Genomic DNA, 2617 nt, shown 5'->3' with positions numbered 1-2617 from the left:
TCTCAACTCACTACAACCTCTGCCTCCTGGGTTCAAATGATTCTCCTGCCTCAGCCTCCCAAGTAGCTGGGATTATGGGCACGCACCACCACACCTCGATAATTTTTGTATTTTTAGTTGAGACAGGGTTTCATCATGTTGCCCAGGCTGGTCTCAAACTCCTGACCTCAGGTGATCCACCCACCTCGGTCTCCCAAAGTGCTGGGATTACAGCCGTGAGCCATCCCACCTGGCCTCTTTCTTCATTTATTCTCCTTCCATCCTCCCTCCCTCCTCCTCTTCTTCCTCCCCCTCCCCCTCCTCTTCTTTCCTCCTCCTTACCTCTTCCTCTTTTTCCTCATCGTCTTTGTCCTCTTCTTTTTTTTTTTTTGAAACAGGTTTTATTTTGAGAACATTTTAAAATACAGAAAAAGTACACAGGGTCATACCATACCCGGCTGCTCAGAATTGACAACTGTTCATTACCCTTTTTTTTTTAAAGTTGAAACAGGGTCTCACTATGTTGCCCAGGCTGGTCTTGAACTCCTGGGCTCATGCAATCTGCCTGTCTTGACCTCCAAAAGTGCTGCGATTACAGGGGTGAGCCACCACACCTGGCCTATTTTACCATTCTTTTCCAACCCTTTTCTACCTTGGCTTCTCCACAGGCTCCAGGGAGGTCTGGCTTGGCTGGTCAAAACGGAGGTGACATTGACAACAGCGAATGATTAAAGGTTGGGTGTCAGAGTCGAATAGATCTGGCTTTTTTTTGGAGACAGAGTCTTACTCTGTCACTCAGGCTGGAATGCAGTGGCACGATCTAGGCTCACTGCAATCACCACCTCCTGGGTTCAAGCAGTTCTCCTGCCTCAGCCACCTGAGTAGCTGGGATTACAGGCGCGTGCCACCACGCCCAGCTAATTTTTGTATTTTTAGTAGAGATGTGGTTTTGCCATGTTGGCCAGGCTTGAACTCCTGGCCACAAGAGATCCACCGGTCTCAGTCTCCCAAAGGGCTGGGATTGCAGGAGTGAGCCACCTTGCCCAGTGACAGATCTGGGTTTGAGTCCTGAAAACTCTTTGTGGTCACGGACAAATCGCTTAACCTCAAGCCTCAGTTTCATTTTCTGTGAAATGGGAATAATACATCTTCCGTGAGGACTCAGTGTGATGATGTATGTCCAGCACAATGCCAATGCCTGGCACATACCCTTGCTCACTAAAGAGTAGCCAATATGAATATTTGCAGCTATGGGCCTGGGACCCACCCAAAAGCATGGGCAACACCCTCCTGTGACCGAGAGGGAGGGACTGAGAATGACCCCTCTTCAGCCCTCATTTCTCATTTCCCACCCATCCTCAATTCTGGGCACATCTGTCTCCAGCTGATACTCTGAGGACAGCAGGGCTGTGAGTTGCAGGTTGCCCAGGGCATTTTTGTGGAGGCAGAGTTTACAGCTGACGACAGCCTGGGAGAGCTCTGGGGAGGCTTCCAAACCAAGGTGGAGGGAGGGGAACGGGGGAGGAGCGATCTGCGTGAGGTTAGTCCTGGCTAACCTCACTCAGTTCTAACTACCCTGGGCTAGTCCTGGGGCTTCTGAGTCTCAGTAGCACCCCGGTCCCCTTATTCACTGGTCCCAGATACTACAGACCTGTGGCCTGGCTTGCTAGGACAGGGGCTTTCAGGGTTTGCCAGACTCAGCTCTCTCTAGACTTGGGCCTACAAGCCTCACACCCACTGGGTGTTGGCATGCACATTTGTTTGGAGGAGGGCCGACAGCTGGGAAGTGGCAGAGGCTGGGCTGGAAGAGTGAGAGGGTTGGTGGTCTCCAGGGAAGCAGGAAATAAACTCGTACCCTTCTCTACTTTGCCTGGTGCCCTCCTGGACCATGTAGGGTTTTGTTGGGGTGTGAATAACAGAAAACCTAAGTGACCAGGGCTTAAATGAAACAGTGTATCCATCCCTCACTTAGCCCCCACGCCTAGAGGTGGGTGTAGGTTGGTCTGAAGTCAGGGCTGAGGACACATCTGTTCTCCAGGTTTTTCTCTCATGGTCGCAAGATGGTGGCCTCAGCTGCTGCCATCACATTTGTGCGGAGGCAGGAGGAAGGAAGAAGTTCCAGAGAGTTGAGTTTCCACACAGCAACTCCCAATTTCCTTTCCTTGGCCAGACTGTGACACGGCCACCCCTAGCTGCAAAGGAAGCCAGGAAGTATATTCATTTTGCTGAACACCTTGCTTCCCCTAACCCCTAACAAAACCAGGGGCTATCAAAAAGAAGTGGTGACTGGTTGCCAAAATGACTTTTTTTTTTTTTTTTTTGAGTCTCACTCTGTTGCCCAGGCTGGAGTGCAGTGGCACGATCTTGGCTCACTGCAACCTCCGCCTCCCAGGTTCAAACATCTGCTGCCTCACCCTCCTGAGTAGCTGAAATTACAGGTGTGCACCACCATGGCTGGGTAATTTTTTGTATTTTTAGTAGAGACAAGAGTTTCACCATGTTGGCCAGACGGGTCTCAAACTCCTGACCTCAGGTGATCCACCTGCCTCAGCTTCCCAAAGTGCTGGGATTACAGGCGTGAGCCACTGTGCCTGGCCCCAAAATGACTTTTTTTTTTTTTTTTTTTTTTTTTTAGACG

General features: G+C 50.5%; 1 protein-coding gene across 4 annotated transcripts in view; it reads right to left on the bottom strand.

Annotated features, from left to right (window-relative positions):
• Window positions 1-372: 372 nt before the first annotated feature.
• ZNF346 (zinc finger protein 346) overlaps window positions 373-2617 on the bottom strand; it is a 66280-nt gene continuing 64035 nt past the window's right edge. For all 4 annotated transcript variants that reach the window (XM_025387575.1, XM_025387571.1, XM_025387580.1 and 1 more), the window contains one exon: window positions 373-2171. Coding sequence is in view for 1 of the 4 variants with exons in the window: in XM_025387580.1 (XP_025243365.1) it covers window positions 2049-2171 (123 nt within the window). In the remaining 3 variants the exon portion in view is untranslated. The remainder of the gene's footprint in view (window positions 2172-2617) is intronic.

The sequence above is a fragment of the Theropithecus gelada genome, chromosome 6, assembly GCF_003255815.1.
Source record: "Theropithecus gelada isolate Dixy chromosome 6, Tgel_1.0, whole genome shotgun sequence".
In the NCBI taxonomy this organism is placed as follows: Eukaryota; Metazoa; Chordata; class Mammalia; order Primates; family Cercopithecidae; genus Theropithecus; species Theropithecus gelada.
This window is presented reverse-complemented; position numbering and strand designations above follow the sequence as displayed.